Here is a 16,187-nt window from a genome sequence, read left to right as displayed (position 1 = left end):
AAGGCAAATATAAAGGGCTTGGGGGAAAGGGATATCACTTAGGGGAAGGTGGGCGTAAGAGCTGTTTCCAGCTACAGAGGGCTCAGCAACCACAGCCCACTCTTAGGGAAGCGCCAGTGGATGGGGAAGGGCCCAGAGCGGGTGGGAATGAGGCCCGGGACCGTTTCCAAGAAGAGGTGATGAAGGGGATAGGAAGCGAAGAGCTGGAACGTCCGCTCTCGGGAAGGCCTTCTTCCAGGGACCTCTAGCTCCGAGGGAAGGATAGAACAACTCTTCTGGGCCCGATCCTGGGTTCTCAGTTTGCTATTACACAGAGGAGGTGCCCTAAGAGACGGGATCAGGGGAAAGCAGCCTCCTCCAGCACCCCCTTCTTGGGGGGAGGGGAACGTTGTGAGTGTCCGACTAACGGGTGTCACACAGTGGTACCCAGACTGCAGGGCGGGGTGAGCTGGAGGGAGCTAAACTCGGGGGATTGGGCAACAGTTCTGCAACTTCTGCCTCCTAGTACTTGCTCAAGGGACGCCTGGGGAAGGCGGAGTAGAGAGCCTAGCCGGGGCGGAGACAACACAGGGGGTGGGAGGGCTGGGGCGGTCCGAAGCACTGGGGACCGGAGCTTGGAGCTTCTAGACGCTGGCTGCCACCGCGCCGAGTGAATGGAGCTGAGCGGACAGCCGCGGACTAAGGTGAGAACCCGTTCTTTGCCCCCAAACTTTCTTTCTACCTTTGAAGAGTTCCCCACCACCCTAGTGCTCTTGCGTGGGCCCCTCCTTTCTAAGATCTCAAAGCGCGATCTCTGGAGCCAGGCGCCCCTCTCCGCCTCCTGCTAATTCTTCTCTCCCGCCCCCCGACGGTTGACCCGCCCCTCCTTTCTCAAGACCGGACTCTGCCCTCTCCTTGCCCTTTCCCATGCCTCTGTTTTCCCTGCCCCGCCTCCCCCCCACATTGGCAATCTTGCCCCCATTCTGACCACTTGGTTTCCAGTCTTGTGCCAGGCGAGGGACTGAGTCACAAGGGAGAGGGATGGCTTGAGTCAGTGTCCAGCGATCTCGGTTCTCGATTGGGGGTGGTCACCCACTGCACGGGGACACAAGCTGGGGTACGGAAGAGTCGAAACAAAGGGAGGATAGGGACGGGACAAAAATAGAGATAAAGCCTGAGTAATGCACGTAGGGACCGCGATGAAGGAGTATTCTTTCACACTGAGTGCAGGCCTAGGATGTGTCAGATGGCATGAGGGGAGATAACGCAGAGATTCCTGGGCAGAGAGCAGTGGAACTGGCAAAGTCAATCCCACCATCACCCATCGCTTTCTTTCTCTCCCTGGCCCAGCCCTGACATGTCCGAGTTCTATGCCCAGCCTGGCTGGGGCAGGATGTGGGGGTGGCTCTTTGGTGAAGGGACAGGAAGGAAGTCTGAGTGGAGACAATAGGTGGAAGGGGAGGAGGAACTGGAAACTGGACAGCAGTGTTTTGGGTTAGAGCTGCAGAGACCTGTGGGAATGGTCTCTTCCATTCCTGCCTCCTCCTGATTGAGACTAGGCTGATGGCTCTCTGTTGTTCCCCACCCTGATTATGTTGACCCTTCCCCTTCCTCTCCCCTGGTTCCAGGCTGCTGCTGTTGGACCAGTTATTTCATCTGGTGGCCCTCAGTGACCCCAGTCCCTGCCTGTGATCTTGGTCCCTTTCCTCACTTCACAGTGACATTCTAGGGTTCTAGGTATCTGCTTTCTCAGTGACTCTGGGGTGTAATGGAAAGAACACTGAACCGTGAGTCAAAGAAACCTGGGTTCTGGCTCTGGCTCTGCCACCTATTGATATATGATCATGGGCAAGTCATTTAAGCTCTTTTGGGTCTTCCTTTCCTCACTTGTAAAACAAGGGGTTTGGGCCATATCACTGAAAGTCCCTTCAAACTTGGACAATCTATGAAGTCTGTGTCTCCACATTCCGTGTCTAAATCCCGTAACTTTCCCTGACTGTGGTTGAGGGAGGCTTGCAGGATTTGGGTTAGGCTTCTTCTACCCTAAAGCTGAGGAGAAAAGCATGTGAAGTTTAGCTTAAGCCCCGTCCACCATTCCCACCTCTACTCTCTCTTTTCCAGGCAATGGCCTGAACCCTCATGGAGTCATCCAGGGACCTGGACATTGAGGTCTGGCTGGCAGAAGTACATCTGGAGCGGTACGCAGATATATTCAGGAGGCACGGTGTGTCCACTGCGGCTGCTGCCCAAAACCTGGGCCACGAGGAACTTCGTCGAATGGGCATCTGGGCCACGGGTCATCGCAAACGGATTCTTCGCCTGCTGCAGGGGGTTCCTACAGACATCCCACTGGACACCACCATGGATCAACCCCCAAGCCCAGATCCTCAAGTGCTCCCCAACAAACCAGTGCCCAAACCAAGGACTGTGTTTACTTTTTTTGGCACTACCCCTGTGGAATCAGTTCCACCTCCTCTGCTGAACCCTTCTGCAGAGACCCCTCCAGTGACTCAGGGAGAGGATACCAGCCTGTTAGTCCAAGAAGAGGAGAGCATGGTCCCCAGGAGTTCAGAGCAGCCAGTGAACCAAGAGCCTTCCCTAAACACCCCTCAGTCCCCCTTCACCCCCTCCCTCCCTGCAGATCAAATTTCCACCTCTGACAGGATGACAATGATGCCCAATGATATCTACTTTGGGCTGGACCTTGGAAAGGGAGCACAACCAGGGGCTCAAGAAACGTGAGTGGGTTAGCAATCAGCTGGGGAAGGGGTTCAGTAGAGGAGGGAGAAAGAAAGGGGGGAGGGAAAGCACTGTCTTTCTTCTCTCCTTCTTTGTTCCCTATGTTACAAATTTCCTTCTATCCTCAGGACTACAGACTGCTCCCTGGTAGATCCTCCTACTCCCATCCCCACTTCCAGACTCACAGGTGGCACAGGTCAGCAGAAGACGATATGGAAGGGGGGGGGCAAGGGATGGTAAGGTTATTAACAGTGAGGATTCATCACATCCATTCTACCATTTGATTTGTCTCCCCATCCCTTTCACCAAACTCCAGTGCACATCATGGACCCCAGCAGCCTATACTATGGTGTTCAGCCTGTTTCAGTCCCTGGAACTCCACAGGGAAGGAAGACAAGGGATGTCGGTCAATCAGCAGGTGAACCCAGGTAGGTGCTTTGAGATGAATCATGAAAGGCAAGATATAAAGGAGATGTGAAGAGGAATATTGGGGAGAAATTTAGAAGAATCACAAAGGAGAAGATTTAGAACAGATTATAATAGGGAGGAATATAGCAGTCATGAGGAGAAGAGACGGACTGAGTTGAGTCAAATATTCACACCTCTTCTCTACTTTCCTTAGACCAAGCAGCCATGAACCAGAGGGGGGAGAGGATTGTGGCTATGCTAGTCTGGAGCTGCCTGGAGACTCTACCCATTTGATGCCCATCCTGGACCCTGAAGAGCCAAGTGATGATCTTATCTCCCCCTATGCCAGCTTTACTTCACTAGCTGATCCCCCTACACCCCTGCTCAGTGGCTGGTTGGACAAGCTCTCGCCTCAGGGGTGTGATTGGAAGGGGGTGATGTGGGGGACTTTGGAAAGGGAAAAAAACAGGAAAGATTATGAGAAGGGAGGGAAGCTATAAAAGGAGGGAGGTCGGAGCTAGAAAGAGTGTATGGAGGTGTTGCTGTTAATCAAGTGACTTGGGAAGGAGATAGTCTATTACTCTAACTCTAAGAGACTTACTTCCCCTTCCCTTCATTAGAGAGTACCTTCCTGCTGCCAATTTTGGACCCTGGGAGACTGATTCCTCTCTCCTTTCCCCTAGGAATTATGTCTTTCAGAGGCGCTTTGTCAGGTTCAATGGGAAGAAGTTGATGTATTATGGAAGTGACAAGGTAGGTTTGTATGTATATGAAGAGTGGGAATGGATTACAAAGAAGTTAGGAATATCAAGGAAGAATATTAGGTTTTTAGGGCATCTGAAATTTGGGAGGCAGTCTGAAAGGGAAGAAATGAGGGTCTTAAGGGGAAATAAAATGAGAAGAGGAGTCTTCCTGGGGTGGCAATACCAACTTGCTTGTTGACTTTGGTTCAATGCTGATCTCTCCCCAGGACACATTCCCTAAAGGGGTTATCCCACTGACAGTCATTGAGATGATCCGAAGCTGCAAGGACTGCAAGTTCCAAGTCATCACTAGCCAAAGAGTATTTGTGTTTCGAGCTGAGAGTGAAGGTGAGCAAAGGGCCAGCCTAGGGTAGGAGGACAACAGGCAGACTTACTGTCATCCCACTTCCTTCAATCCAAAAAGCATTTATTGTTTGTACCATGTGCAAGGTGAGGGGAATCATGACAGAGTGGAGGGCTTGCTTTGGTATCAAGACAAGTCTCTGACAAATCTGTGTGATTATGAGCAAGGGATAAACCTCTCAGTGCTCCAGGAAATTCTCTGACTATAACTTGCATTTGTGGAGGGCATTTCCACACCAAGAGTTCCATATGTTTATGAAATCACAGGACTGAGAAAAAAAAAAGACTGTGAATCACAGTGCTGTTTATGATATAAAGACAGAAATGAAAAACAGCCTCCAACTTCAAAGAACTTATGTTTTACTGATCATTATGGCATATAAACATAAGTAAATACAAAATAATATGAGAAGGAAAAGAGCAATAACAAGTAAGGGTATCGGGAAGTGTACAAGATGCCCTGAGCCTTGATGAAATTAGGATTTTGAGAGGGGGAGGTGAGAAGGGACAGCATTCAGGCATGAGGACAGCGTGGACAAAGGCATGAATGGAGATTGAAGATCTATTTCTCCAATGAGAGAGATCAACTCATTGTCAACTGATGGGAGCAAGAACATAGGACACTTTGGAGAGATCATAAGAGCATACTATGAGAAGCAGAATAAAACAAAGTAAATCTGAAAAGGTAGCCTGGAATTAGATTGTGATGAGCTTTAAATGACAAAGGAGTCTGCATTTTATTCTAGAGGCAATAGGGAGCCATTGGAAATTCTTGAGCTGGGAAGTGACATAATCAGAATTATGCCTGAGGAATATTATTTGGCAGCTGTGTGGAGCATGAATTGCAAAGGTTTGGAAACAGAGAGCAGGGAGAACTATTGCAGTAGTTTTTCCCAGAGGTGATAAGAAATTGAACTAAGGTGGTGCCAGTTTGATTGAAGAAAAAACTACAGATACAAAAGATATAATGACAATAGAATTGACAAGATGTGGCCAAAATCTATATGTGGGCAGGATAGTAATGAGAAGAGGGAAAGTCTGAGGTTGAGGTTGTGAATCTGGGTGACTAAAAGGTGGTGATACATATAATAGAAGCAGAAAAAATTGGAGGAGGAACTATTATAGAAAGAAACATAATGGATTCTATTTTAGCTATGTTGAATTTGAGGTGCCTTGGAACTTTCATAAGGAAATATCCATATATTGTTTCAAAGTGCCTTCCTAAAGAGTGCTCACTAGTCACAAACCCAGTCCCGCTGTCCTCCGGGGCATTATCTACATTATCTTCACTCTATAATTCAACCTCTTCAATCCTCTTCCCCATCTGCCTTCAGTTCAGAGGGACAGCTGGTGCACAACACTGCAGTCTCGACTAAAGGAACAACGGCTACTAGGCAACCCCCGGCCTCCTAATCCACCACGGCCCCTTCGCACAGGAACCCTAGAACTCCGGGGACACAAAGCTAAAGTGTTTGCAGCTCTGAGCCCTGGGGAGCTAGGACTGTACAAGAGTGAGCAGGTAAAGGGGAAAGATGCGGCACAAGGGATGGGATGGGACCTCGGGTGGTACAGGCTGGATGGAGCCCTTAAGGAGGGCACTATCCTCCAGCTCCTAACCTTTAGATGGATCCCTGATACTTCTTCCTCAACTCTCCACCTCTTCAGTCCTTTTCTCTGGGCATTGGAATTTGTTTCATCGAGCTTCGGGGCTGCAGTGTCCGGGAGACCAAAAACCGAAGCTTTGACCTTCTCACACCCCATCGATGCTTCAGGTGGAGAGAGGGGGGTTGAGTCTAGGATGGGACCTTCAGATGGGGATGCAAAGGCTGGGATTCAGGGAACCTTTGGCCTTCCAAATAAGTCAGAGTGGTACTTTCTGTGAGAAGATGGAGGAGAATTAGTGAGAGGGGCCAATATAATGTTAGAAGGATGTTTAAGATTCTCAGAATTAGAGGGAATCTCAAAAGCTATATAGTTTAACTCCTATTTGAATAAGTATACTAAGACATGTCCAACAGGTAACCATCCAGTCCTTATCTGAAAGCTTTTTTGTGAGGGAGAGCCTTACCACCTCCAAGGCCATCCACTCCTTTTGGATAGCTCGTGATGAAATTACTAATAGCTGCCTCCAGGGAGCCAGTGGAAGCAGGAGGGTCTGAAGATGGGTCTGTAGGAAGGTACAAGGTGGGTCTGATAAGCTGGCTCAAATATACCTCCCAGCTTCACAGCAGAGTCAGCCAGTATTCGCCAGGCCTGGGCAGCTGCACTGCAAGAGGCCATCACTGAGACACTGTCTGACTATGAAGTGGCTGAAAAAATCTGGTCCAACCGAGCAAACCGACAATGTGCAGACTGTGGAGCACCTCGTCCTGACTGGGCCTCAATCAATCTGGGAGTGGTTATCTGCAAGCATTGTGCAGGTGAGGAACACTGGCCCAGGGACTGGAAGAACAAGGGCAAGGAGATGCATTTGAAGAGAGGAGGGGAGTGGGAGTTCTTTCTCCAAAGCTGAGAATGTTCAAGCCAGCTGCTTTCTTCTAGGACAGCATCGGGCTCTGGGCTCTGGGGTGTCTAAAGTGCAGAGTCTGAAACTGGACACAAGTATCTGGAGCAATGAGATTGTGCAGGTAAAAGTGACTAGTGAAAAAGTTGAAAGCCAGGTGATTAATGGAAGAGGTTGGGTTACCCAAAGGAGGGTGTTTGAAAAAACAAAAAGGACTTGGGGTATCTCAGGGAGCTGGAGATCTGAGAAAATTGGCCCCTGTTGTAACCAGTTACCACAGCTCTTTTGATTTCCTTTTCATCTGTCAGCTTTTCCTCATCCTGGGCAATGATGGAGCCAACCGCTTCTGGATAAAGGGACTGCCCCCAGGAGGAGGGCTGCATCCAGACACTCCTCCAGGACCCCGTGGGGACTTCATCTCCCGCAAATATCGGCTTGGACTCTTTCGGGCACCCCATCCTCAGTACCCTGACCACAGTCAACTGCTGCAGGTGGGAGGAGTAGGGAGGAAGGAGGGGTCAGTTTGAGGAGGGCAGTTTGGGGCTGTCCTCTCTGGATTTGAGAGGAGGTGTTAGTTACAGTGGGAAGTAATTGATGGCTGCCCACTTCCTCACGCAGGCACTATGTACAGCTGTGACGGGACCCAACTTGTTGAAAAACATGATTCAGCTCTTCTCACATGAAGAACCATGCTCTGAAGGCAGTTTCTCTAACCTCCTCCCTCTAGGTAATCCCTTTTTGACTTCCTAAGGATCCTACCTCTGACCCTCTAGGTGAAAGCCTTTCTCTAGCCTTGACATATCCTCCCAGGCTCTCCTCTAAGTTCTCTCAGTCCTGGATCCTTCCTTTCTAATCCCTTTGGGTCTCACTATTACAGGAAAATCTGCAGTTAAATAATGGTCACTTTCATATGGGATTCATCCATCCAGAGTTGAATGGAAAGGGGTTTGAGGGGGTAGTAAATAGGACTCCCCACTTTACCACCCATCTCACATTCTGCCCTCCATCCCAGACTTCAGTTGGGTGGGTGAGAAATTGAAGCATCTGGGACATGCTCCCATTATAATCAAAGCTAAGCTAGGGTTCACACTTTCTATACTAATATTCTGGTCTAAACTCCCACCCCCCATGTCATCCTTCAGACTCATCCCCTGGTGTGTACAATGAAGTCCTAGTACCCGCTGCACTAAGTGGCTTTTTGTACTGCAGTCCAGTCAGCAGCAAACCTGGACCTCCACCCCACCGCCGGGGCCGGGATGGTGAGAAAGGGGGACCCTGGCAGGAGAGCTGGGGGAGAGCAGGAGTGATTTTGGAGGTGGGATTGGGGCTTGCAAACACTGGGAAGGCTTACAGATATGTTTAGAATTGGAGAACGCTGCCCAATATGTGGTGCCTCCCATTTTTGCAGCACCCCCCCGGTTGTGGTGTGTGTTGGGTGCAGCTCTGGAGATGTTTTCGTCAGAGACCAGCCTAGAACCAATCGGTCTGATTCAGCCACAGGATGTGGTGTGCCTGGGTGTAAGTCCCCCACCAGTTGACCCAGGGGACCTTGACAGGTAGCCCTCCAAGTACTTTAATGGTCTTTTCTTCCTATCTATACTCCTTCCTCTTCTCTGTAGTTTTTCCTGCTTCATTCCCCCACCTCTATGCCCCTAGGTTCCCATTCTCCTTTGAACTCATTCTGACTGGAGAAAGGGTCCAATACTTTGGGGCTGATGGAGCTGATAGTCTGGAGGCCTGGACCAGAGCAGTGGGCAAGGTGAATCAGAACTAGGAGTTTGCTTTACAATGTTCCACTGTACTTTTCACAGATATCCCTTCCCCATCACCAGTTCCTCATAGATCCACATGCCATGGGCTCCCAAACCCGGGCCTGTGGCCTTCCCAAAGAGGAGATGGTGAAGTCCCACAGCACCCCAACAATACCATCCCCTGCATCTCTATTCCCTGATGAAGTAATTGATGTTTCCATTTTTGTCTTTCTCCTTTGATTTTTCATCTCTCCCTGTACTTTCCATCTTTCCTTTTTTTGTCTTTCATCTCTCCATGTCTCACCTGATGTCTTGCTCTTATTTCTCCTCCCTCCGTGTCTTCCCTTTCCCTTCACCCTCAGTGGTTCTCCCCACTAAGCTGCCACCAGCTCCTGGGCCCTGGCTTGCTGAGGCTCGGCCGTTTACGGTTGCGGTCCCCCTCTCAGACTGCGCTGACCCAAGGCCTCTGGCTGTCGGCCTTTGGCCTCCTCCGAGGCGACCACCTATTCCTGTGCCCAGCACCGGGCCCCGGCTCCTCAGCCCCTGAGGACACTGTGCACCTGCGAAGACTGCAGGAGATCAGTGAGCTCGGGGTGGGCGGTGTGGAAAAGGCGGGAGGAATTGGGGAGGAGAGGGACTGAAGGAAGAGCCCTGGTCTCTCCTTGGAGGGTCACTTTTCTCCCTTCTCCTTCCAGGTGTGGTGTCTACAGGTGACAGCCCTGATAAGAAGGACCATTTAGTCCTAGTGGAGACAGGAAGGTGAGAGCCTTTGCAGGTGCTGGGCCCACCTAGCCCACCCTGCATTGGCTGCCCCCTCCATGCTCTGGCCACATGTGGCCTTGTTCTGGGGGCACTGCCCAGCACTCCCTGGCCTCGGCCTGCTCTGGGGCCTGGTCAGATGGGGCTCTCCTGCCCCCTGCTGCTGGCCGGAGGACGTGAGGCCTGAAAACCAGCTGGTCCCAGATGAATTGGCCTGCCACAGGAAGTAGTCACTTCCTCATTTTGGGGGTTCTTTAAGTAGACACTGAATTGCCATTTGTCTGGGGCAGCATTTGGAGGGGTTCTTGCTCAGCCCAGATGAGCGCTGAGGGCCCTCTCTATTGTGAAGTTCCAAACCTCTGGCATTTTGGCTCAGAGGCTCGCTGCCAGCCCATGTTGTGCCCCTTCCTCTCCTCTGGCTCTGACCCAGTCTCCTTGGGTCTCAGGACCCTATATCTTCAGGGGGAAGGGCGCATAGACTTTGCTGGCTGGAGCAGCGCCATCGGAGGAGCAGCCGGTGGGGGGGGCACGGCGCTGCAAGGGCAACAGATGAGTCGCGGAGACATCCCCATCATTGTGGACGCCTGCATCAGCTTTGTCACTCAGCACGGTGAGGAGAGGAAGGGGAGCAGCTCCATAGAGCCAATGGGGGAACACCCCTGGAACTAGGTTCTGTTAACTTCGTCCAGTGCTGCAATTTAAGAGCACTGTCTGGGGGCATGGAAGATGGGCCCTGGGCACGTGGAGGGTGGAGGGCAGCTGAGGAATGAGAACGAGGCTGGAAGGTCACAAGGTGCCATGGCCTGTGATGGGGGTGTCTGCAGGTCTGCGCTTGGAGGGTGTATATAGGAAGGGGGGTGCTCGGGCGCGCAGTCTCCGGCTCCTGGCCGAGTTCCGGCAGGATGCACGGTCAGTGAAGCTCCGACCAGGAGAGCACTTTGTGGAAGATGTCACAGACACACTCAAACGCTTCTTCCGGGAGCTGGATGACCCTGTGACCTCTGCACGCTTGTTACCTCGGTGGAGGGAGGCTGCAGGTAACTCAAAAGACCTCCTGGAAACTTGCCACAAGCAATTCAGACCCTCCTAAGATCCTTCTCTTCCCACTAATCCCTTGATTTCTCTGTCTGGAGATGGGGGTGGGATGGTCATCCACAGACATGACTAGGAGATGAACCTCAATCATCCTTAGCAGTATCTGGAGTGCCCCCATCTCTGTTTCTAGAACCCCCGTCTCCCAAACTTTACGCTCCTCATCCCCCATCCTATTCCTGTTTTCAGAGTTACCCCAGAAGTCTCAGCGCCTAGAGCAGTATAAGGAAGTGATTGGATGCCTGCCCAAGGTCAACCACAGGACACTGTCCACTCTCATTGGTCACCTCTACCGGTCAGTCTAGCTCCATGTTCCTTCATCTCCCGAGCTGACCTTGCAGTGTTTTTTTAACTCATTGCCCATAATGATCTCCTAAAAGACTGCAGCCATTGGTTTCGGTCTACAATTGGATGCTGTTAGTGGACTCTAGTGCTTCTTTCTCAGGGTGCAGAAATGTGCAAGTCTGAACCAGATGTGTACTCGGAACCTGGCCCTGTTGTTTGCACCAAGCGTGTTCCAGACAGACGGGCGAGGGGAGCACGAGGTTCGGGTGCTGCAGGAGCTCATCGACAACTATGTGTCTGTCTTTGATGTAAGGCCCTTTCCAGCTTCGGTTGGCATTGCACACCCTCAGTCTCAATGCTTTTCAATCCTTCTCTTCTTCACCAGTCCCCAACATCAGCAGCCATCTCTTTTCCCTCTCCCTGAGGTCTGTAACTAACTGTTCTTCCCAAGACTTCACCTCTATGACCATGCTGTCGTGACTCTGTCACTGTGGACTTGGGTTTTTTTCTATTTATGTTTTATTTTATATATATAAAATATGTTATATACTTTATTGGTAGCTATTTCAAGACACTTCTCCTTTCCCCACATCTGACCCCAACCAGTAGTTCTCTACCCCATGAATGAAAAGATTGTACATTTCATCTTTTCTGATAGTTTTCTCATATCTGACCCTCAACTGCTGATCGCTGACCCTTTTTGTCCTAGATGTAAAATAAGCATATTCTGGTTTTCTCCAAGTGTTGAAAACCAAGTGTTACAATGGGTAAGACCCTGGATTTATCTAAACTCAGAAAAACCTGAATTCAAATCTAGCTACAGATATTTATGAGCTGTGTGACTCTGGAGAAGTCACTTAACCTCTGTCTGTTTCTTCAGCTGCAAAACGAAGATAAGAATAGCATCTACCTATGACTTTGGTTATTGTGAGAACCAAATGAGATCACATTTGTAAAGCACTGAAGTGCTTTATAAATGTCATTTACTATTATTATCCCACCACCCAGAAATTTTATTAGTTTTCTTTATGCTCCAATAGTTTCCCAGTTCTTCTCAGTGCCTCTTACTATTCCACAGATTGATTCAGACCAAGTGGCTCAGATTGACCTGGAAGTCAGTCTCATAACTACCTGGAAGGATGTGCAGGTAAGTAGGCCCAGATCTTCACTTACAGTATTGGGGATCATCAAAAGAAGATGCTGATTCTCTGGCTAAAACAGGAGAGTCCTCCAAAATTCCCCTCTGGATCTTTAAGACATGGAGTTCTCTCCTTCTCTTTGACTCTCTGACTCATTCCTCACCCCAATCATGATCCCACCCTCATTCTCCAATCTTTTAAGTTTTTAAGAGATTCCAAATGGGGACAGCTAAATGGCACAGTGGCTAGAGCACTGGCTCTGAAGTCAGGAGGACTTGAGTTCAAATCTGGCCTCACACACAACATTCCTAGCTGTGTGACCCTAGGCAAATCACTTAACCTTAATTGCCTCAGGGGAAAAAAATATTCCAGTGATACTCCCAATTGATTCCCTTGTCCTAACCTCAAGCATAAGGGCCAGAGAACACTACGGCAATGTGGTTTAAGTATGGCCAGTGATATGAAGAGCAAAGAGGGGGCCTCTGAGCCCAACCACTTACCCACATCTGCCTCTCTACTCTTTCACTGATTACGTCCTTCCTGACACCCCCATCCCCTCCCAAAGCTGTCACAAGCTGGAGATATCATCATGGAAGTTTATTTGGAGCAGCAGCTACCAGACAACTGTGTCACCCTGAAGGTCAGTCTTGAGAGGAGTGGATAGGAAACATGAGGATGGAGGAAAGGTGAAGGGAGACTGAGCACTGCAGCCCGGCCCCTGCTGTATTTCTTTGGCCTCAGGTTTCCCCAACACTGACTGCTGAGGAGCTGACAAATCAGGTACTAGAGATGAGGGGAGCAACAGCCGGAACAGACCTGTGGCTGACATTTGAGATCCGAGAGCACGGAGAGCTTGGTGAGTCAGGCTCGGCCAAAGCCTGGCTGGGGGTGGAAGGGGTTCCAGGTCATGGGTTGGGACTGAGCTCCTCTTACCTTTGTGCTTCAACTTCCAGAGCGGCCCCTTCACCCAAAGGAACGGGTTCTAGAACAGGCCCTGCAGTGGTGTCAGCTCCCTGAACCAGGTTCTGCTTCCCTGTTACTGCGCAGGGTTTCCTTAGCCCAGGCCAGCTGCCTCTTCACAGGTGAGGAAGGCCAGCCCTCTCAGTCCCTTGTTCCCCCCAATACTATAGAGTAGAGCCCACCCACAGAGTGCTGAACCACTTATCCTTGGCTGACCCCCCTCTCCCCAGTTTCTTTGGTCCATCACTTGTCCGTCTATGCCCAGGTATGCGTCGGGAGAGTCCCCGGGTAGGTCTGCTTCGGTGCCGGGAAGAGCCCCCCAAGTTGCTTGGAAGTCGTTTTCAGGAAAGGTTCTTCCTACTTCGGGGACGCTGCCTGTTGCTGCTCAAGGAGAAAAGGGTACATACTCCCCTGGGATACGTCCTCTTCAGAGCTCCCAAACCCCATCCCAGAGATGATCTTCCATAGGCCCCTGAGATGATGCTACAGTCTTCCCCATCCTATCCTTGCCATCCCAGAGGCCCCAGGGCTGGGGGCTTGGACTTGGTACGGTCACCTTGGGCAGAGAGGAGGAGAACCGGGTTATTTCTCATTGACTGAATGGCATCCCTGACCTTGTCTCCAGAGTTCTAAGCCAGAGAGAGAATGGTCTTTGGATGGGGCAAAAGTTTATCTAGGAATACGTCGAAAGCTAAAGCCACCAACACCGTGAGTCACCCCAAGCCCTTGTCTTTGCTCCCGTACATACATTTTCATACCTCTAGTCGTCCCTCTTCTTTCTCCTCAACATTGCTCTCCCTTGATTCCTAGATGGGGGTTTACATTGATTCTGGAGAAGTTGCAACTGTGAGTATCACCATCTACTCCAGTTTCTTTCCATTCCCCCCCCCCCCGCTCTTGTTCTATCCACTCTCCCATTCCCCCCATCCCTCTTTTCCCCTTGACTCTCTCTTTACTTTTACTTCTTTCATTGTAGACTGATAAAGGGTAAAAATATTGGGTTCCTGCCCCTACCCCAATTCAGTGTCTATGTTCAGCCACTTTCACTCTCTCCTTTTTCTGATCACTCCTCAGCTACCTGTCCTGCACAGATGAGGAGGAGATGTGGGATTGGACAACCAGCATTCTTAAAGCACAGGTAAGTAGAAGCTGGGGAGGGGAGGAGAGCTCATGGTCCCCATAACAGTCTTCACACACTCCTTGTGAGCTGGCTCATACCCATTAATGCATCCACATCCTTGCCCAGCACGACGACCTGCAGCCTGTGGTCCTACGTCGGCATTCTTCTTCCGACCTTGCCCGGCAGAAATTTGGCACGATGCCCCTGCTGCCCATTCGAGGTGATGACACTGGTGCTACTCTACTCTCTGCCAACCAGACACTGGTATGATCCTTCCCTCATCCAAGCACCCTTCCTGGACCCAGCTCCTCTCCTTAGGGCACAACTCCCTGCCCTTTGTTCCTTTGTGGCCAAGCTTTGCAAGCTCAGAGCGGGGTGATCCTACTCACATAAGGAGAGGTATAAGGCAGCGTGCCACCTTCCAATGAAGTCCATCGTCCTTTATGCCCACTCCCTGCTCAGTGTCTCAATGCTCCCATCCCCCCTGCTCGGCTCTCTGTGTTGTTGCTCACTGTGTCTTTCCCACCCCTACTGCCCATTTTCAGCGCCGACTGCACAACCGGAGGACACTATCCATGTTTTTTGTGAGTATTGTCTCCTGTTTCCCTCAATGCCATGTGCCCTCCTGTGTTCCTCTGTGTCCACCCCAGACCAGGGGCTTTCTATGTGCTCCTGATGTGCTGAATACTGGTCTCTCTGTGAAACTGGGAGCATGATTCTGGGGTTGGGGGAAAGCCTGTGGGGTAGTAGGTTATAGAGATAGAGGGGAGGGATCCTTAGGGGGATAAAAGATATCCCTGGAACCCTAATATTCTATCCATTACCCATCTAGCCTCTAAAGCTTTCTCAGGATTCTGTGGAAGAGCAAGAAGAGGCTGAGGAACCAGTGTATGAAGAGGTAGGGGCCTTCCCTGAACTGACCAAGGACTCTCCACTTCCACTGGACCGGACAGCTAAACCAGATGTTCCTAGGGATCCCTCCACCAGCCAGACTGCATTTCTAGAGCAAAGCCAAAGCCTACCGAGTGACCGACCCCCACTTTCCAAGTCAAGCTCGCTTGGACAAGAGAGGGGGCCTCCAGAGCCACCCCCTGGTCCCCCTCGGAAAACCAGCTTTCAACATCATTTGTCTCTGGAAGATAAATTAGTTCAGGAGCTAAACTCATTGATTCTGCGAAAGGGGGAGGCCTCTGCTCCCAGTCTCCCAGCCTCCCAGCCTCCCAGCCCCCCAATACAGACCTCTAACCCCATCAACCAACCTATACAAACTCCCGGACACTCTCCCAAATCTCCCTCTAATTCCCATTCCCCTTCTGGCCAGCCCCTTACATGACCAGTAACCAGCTGTAGGATGGGGAGGTAGAAGGACTTGATACTCATGGACAAAGGACAACAAACATTTTAAGTATCTGCTCTCAGAGGGACTAAGTTTAGGTTGGAGATAAAGATAAAGAAGGGATTAAAAAGTTCCTGTCTTCAAGAAGCTTATATTCTAGAGACTCCAGGCTCCTCCCTACCTCTAGCACATGGGGAACTCCCTCAGCCCCAGACCAGGGAGGGGTTCCCTCCCTGTCCCGGAAAATCCTAAGCGGCCTGATGGAGCAGAAAGGATGAGTCAGTGAATCTGAGCTCCAGCACCACGCTGTCACGGACCAGTTCTGTGACCTTGACACGCTCCTTCCCCTCTCTGGGCCTCAGTTTCCTCATCTGTAAAATAAGAGGTGGAATAGATTTCCAAGGTCCCTTCCAGGACCCACGTTCCAGGGTTCCAAGACCTCCCGAGCACCTCTGTGCGTTCGGAAGGCTTGATGGATGTTTGGTCGCAGGCAGCCAGGCTGGGTGGGAATCCGTGGAATAAACTTTGAAAACAAACGGCTACATGTTTGCCTTTGCTTCCCCTGAGAAACTGGGGTTGAGGGGATGGAGAGACCTTAGGTTAAATTTAAGTTATCTACGACTGGGGGGAGGGTCAGCTTGAAGAGAGCATCCGTGCCTTCAAAGGAAAGGGAAGGGTTGGGCCCGGGAAAAGAGCATTTCTGGGATAACAACTGACACATCCCTCCTGCACCTTCGGGACGATCCCCACGGCCCGGTATTGCCGGGCAGCTCCCACAACAGTGTCTCCCATTCCCGGGCCCCAGGCACTTCTCGCATCGGGACTACTCTGGCTTTTCCGGTTCGGTGAGAATTTGGGGAAGTCAAATCTCAGAGCCCCGAAGCCGGGCTAACCCAGCCCTGCCTGCCCCTACCTGCTTCCTCCGTTTGTACCCTTCCCTAAGGGCATCGACGTTATCACAACCACTTCCTCTACCTTTTTCTCTCGGCTCCACCCTCTTTCCCCTTGCG

At 50.8% G+C, this 16,187-nt stretch overlaps 1 protein-coding gene across 2 annotated transcripts; it reads left to right on the top strand.

The window, feature by feature from the left end:
* Positions 1 to 596: 596 nt before the first annotated feature.
* On the top strand, positions 597 to 15,721 carry ARAP3 (ArfGAP with RhoGAP domain, ankyrin repeat and PH domain 3). Of its 2 annotated transcripts, XM_003756687.4 has the most exons (33): positions 597 to 683; positions 2,101 to 2,717; positions 2,847 to 2,914; positions 3,035 to 3,146; positions 3,341 to 3,544; positions 3,810 to 3,879; positions 4,097 to 4,217; positions 5,567 to 5,751; positions 5,898 to 6,004; positions 6,453 to 6,652; positions 6,774 to 6,859; positions 7,044 to 7,226; positions 7,354 to 7,462; positions 7,878 to 7,994; positions 8,144 to 8,291; positions 8,392 to 8,494; positions 8,849 to 9,068; positions 9,182 to 9,245; positions 9,692 to 9,855; positions 10,070 to 10,282; positions 10,527 to 10,632; positions 10,783 to 10,930; positions 11,701 to 11,769; positions 12,327 to 12,401; positions 12,503 to 12,617; positions 12,715 to 12,843; positions 12,987 to 13,120; positions 13,347 to 13,429; positions 13,532 to 13,567; positions 13,796 to 13,859; positions 13,968 to 14,105; positions 14,387 to 14,425; positions 14,674 to 15,721. In XM_003756687.4, exons 2-33 carry the CDS (start codon positions 2,119 to 2,121, stop codon positions 15,172 to 15,174), a joined length of 4,710 nt encoding a protein of 1,569 aa, XP_003756735.1. In that variant the 5' UTR covers positions 597 to 683; positions 2,101 to 2,118; the 3' UTR covers positions 15,175 to 15,721. The 2 variants fall into 2 exon arrangements, with proteins under 2 accessions (XP_003756735.1, XP_023361167.1); XM_023505399.2 differs by lacking the exon at positions 14,387 to 14,425.
* Positions 15,722 to 16,187: the final 466 nt, after the last annotated feature.

The sequence above is a fragment of the Sarcophilus harrisii genome, chromosome 2, assembly GCF_902635505.1.
Source record: "Sarcophilus harrisii chromosome 2, mSarHar1.11, whole genome shotgun sequence".
Classification (NCBI taxonomy): domain Eukaryota; kingdom Metazoa; phylum Chordata; class Mammalia; order Dasyuromorphia; family Dasyuridae; genus Sarcophilus; species Sarcophilus harrisii.
The sequence above is the reverse complement of the archived record's forward strand: the minus strand, read 5'-3'. Positions and strand labels throughout refer to the sequence as shown.

Excerpts from the sequence above, each read along its gene's own strand:
- ARAP3 (XM_003756687.4), top strand. The coding sequence starts at position 2,119 with ATGGAGTCATCCAGGGACCTGGACATTGAGGTCTGGCTGGCAGAAGTA. Across the intron at positions 2,718-2,846 it reads CAACCAGGGGCTCAAGAAAC|GACTACAGACTGCTCCCTGG; the intron begins GTGAGTGGGTTA and ends TTCTATCCTCAG. Across the intron at positions 13,430-13,531 it reads AAGCTAAAGCCACCAACACC|ATGGGGGTTTACATTGATTC; the intron begins GTGAGTCACCCC and ends CTTGATTCCTAG.